This window comes from Penaeus chinensis, chromosome 14 (assembly GCF_019202785.1).
Source record: "Penaeus chinensis breed Huanghai No. 1 chromosome 14, ASM1920278v2, whole genome shotgun sequence".
Lineage (NCBI taxonomy): Eukaryota > Metazoa > Arthropoda > Malacostraca > Decapoda > Penaeidae > Penaeus > Penaeus chinensis.
The window spans coordinates 832,927-835,426 of record NC_061832.1 but is presented as its reverse complement, the minus strand read 5'-3'; the positions used below and the strand labels follow the sequence as shown (position 1 = coordinate 835,426).

General features: G+C 40.7%; 1 protein-coding gene across 4 annotated transcripts in view; it reads left to right on the top strand.

The window, feature by feature from the left end:
* LOC125032112 overlaps window positions 1-2,500 on the top strand; it is a 19,480-nt gene that overhangs the window by 2,745 nt on the left and 14,235 nt on the right. For 3 of the 4 annotated variants that reach the window (XM_047623115.1, XM_047623114.1, XM_047623113.1), the window contains exons 2-3: window positions 1,266-1,413; window positions 1,945-2,500. The exon at window positions 1,945-2,500 is cut by the window's right edge and continues 1,459 nt beyond it. In XM_047623115.1, coding sequence (XP_047479071.1) covers window positions 1,275-1,413; window positions 1,945-2,500 — 695 coding nt within the window. In that variant the 5' untranslated portion in view covers window positions 1,266-1,274. The remainder of the gene's footprint in view (window positions 1-1,265; window positions 1,414-1,944) is intronic. The other variant, XM_047623116.1, reaches the window with a different exon arrangement.

The window sequence follows — 2,500 nt, the reverse complement described above, 5'->3', positions numbered from 1 at the left end:
CACTCACTCACTCACTCACTCACACACACACACACACACACACACACACACACACACACACACACACACACACACACACTCACACTCACACACACACACACACACACACACACACACACACACACACACACACACACGCTCACTCGCTCACTCGCTCACTCACTCACTCACTCACTCACTCACTCACTCACTCAATCTTACACTCACTCTCTCTCACTCATTCACTCACTTTCACTCATTCACTCATTCACTCACTCTCACTCTCACTCTCACTCTCACTCTCACTCTTACTCTTACTCTCACTCTCACTCTCACTCTCACTCTTACTCTTACTCTCACACTCACACTCACACTCACACTCACACTCACTTACTCACACTCTTCTGCATATGCTAAAATGAACCCAAACATAAATGTAACTGCATCATTTGTATGTGTCTGGGTCCCTGTTTGTGCTATATTGTCCTCCACATGCTTTTTGCAAGTGCAGATTGTTTTGGGCTTGGTTTTTGAGTGCTCAGAGAGATTGTAAGAATGCTTCCCACCAAATTAGACTGAGATTTTAGAAATGCCTTTGGAATGGTGAAAACTGTTACTTTAGCACTTGAAATTGTCTTTTGAACAGCAAGAAAACATTTTTCTTGGCTCTTGAAACTGTCTTGTGACATGAGAAAAAAGGATCTGGTGCAGTTATTGAAACTTCCTTCTTGAATTAGGAAAATAGATGTTACTCAGTGCTAGCTGTCTTCTGACAAAGCAGCTCTTCACTCAGTGAGAATATAAGGTTCATTTTCTACTTTTAGTCTTCCATACATGCTAGAAACCTGGATTAACAAGTGATAAATGAAAAAAGTGATTTTGCTTCATTTGATTTTAATTTTCTATAGGTGATAGATTAGCATATAGTTGTGACAAATGAAGGGTACATTATGGAGAATTGTTTGGTATGAGTTTATACATTGTTTATATTTATAGTATGATAGATAGGATATGTTCATATTGAGCTAAAAATGGTTTTAGATAACAAATCTGATTTATGACACTTGAGAGCCAACAAGAAATTTGGTTTTGATGGGTTCAGAGGGAGAAAATGTTCTGTGGATGTTAGAAGTTGCAATGCGAATAGGTATAATGTCAGCATGTTTCTCTATTTGTGGCTGCAGGTATGATAGGTTTCATGTTTCCATATATCACTTCTCTTAGAAATAGGGTTTTTCAAGTATCATAACATACCCAGCAGGTGACCAGGGGGTTTTATATTACAGGTTGAGGCAATGATGTCCCATGAAGAGCCCCAAGTAAGGGGGGAGGAGGGAGGGGGTACAGAGGAGGAGGAAGGGGATCTGGAAGCTCGCACAGCTGTGGAGGCTCTGTTGGCTCTCACCTCACCTATGGACTACACCCAGCACCCTGGTGAGCACTACATACTGCCACATGCATGCACCAAGCACCATGCCTTTGTCTTCACCCTAAGCATGTAACCAAGCTTATGCAAGCACAAGCATTTACACCATTATCCACTCGCACTAATATATACATGCATACAAATCATACACATGGCAATACTGATATCCATACATGCATGATTATGTGCTTTGTGTTTATCATTCCATATAGATAATGAAAACGAGATGAATGTTATGCTGATGTTTGTATTTGTATGTCTTGTCTACCATCTTTTGTTATTATTTCATTATCCTGCACATGGCTCCAAAACACACACTGTAACAAAGAATGGGCATGCGAAACACATCAGTGGAAAGTAGAGCATATTCATGGCCTTTCTTTCAGTTGTCATTTTTTTCCAAAGGTTAAAAGGTATGTTTAGTTATGTAATGTTAATTTAACATCCTTTAAAGAGGATAGATAATTTCAGTTATTTTTTAGGTGCTGATATTAATTTGGATGAATTCTAATGAATATTTTGTTAATTTACTCTGGCAGCATATGAGGATGAGTACATCATGGAGTCTGGGATGGACCATTATGCAGACAAGTCACTGTCTTTTAAGGAAGCATCACCAAGCATGTATGGTCATCAGTCTCGGGCTGCAGACATCCAGCCTGAAGGGGAGGAAGCTAATGAGCTCCAGGCGGTGGCAGCTCGGGCGTGCAGAGAGGAACGGCAGATCCTAGAACGAAAGGAGGCGGCTGCAGTCATTTCCTACTCAAATTCCAGTAAGGCTGATGAAGGAAATGCTCAGTTCAGAATGCTCACAGAGTTACCAGAAAGCCTGAAGGGATCATCATTGAGTCTCTCAGAAACAGACAGCTCTGGGGATGAACAAGACAAGCTATACAAGGACCTTTGTAAGGCTGCTCAACAGACTAGTAGACAGGATGAGGTTTTAGGGTTTAGTAGTTCACAAAACAGAAGGCCTGGAGAAGGAACACTAAAAAAAGTGTGTGATAGTACTGCAAGCAAGTGGTGTGTCATGCCAGGTGAGAAAATTTTAGAGGAAAAATATCAGAGAAGAAGTTCCTCAGAAAGCAATGAAAG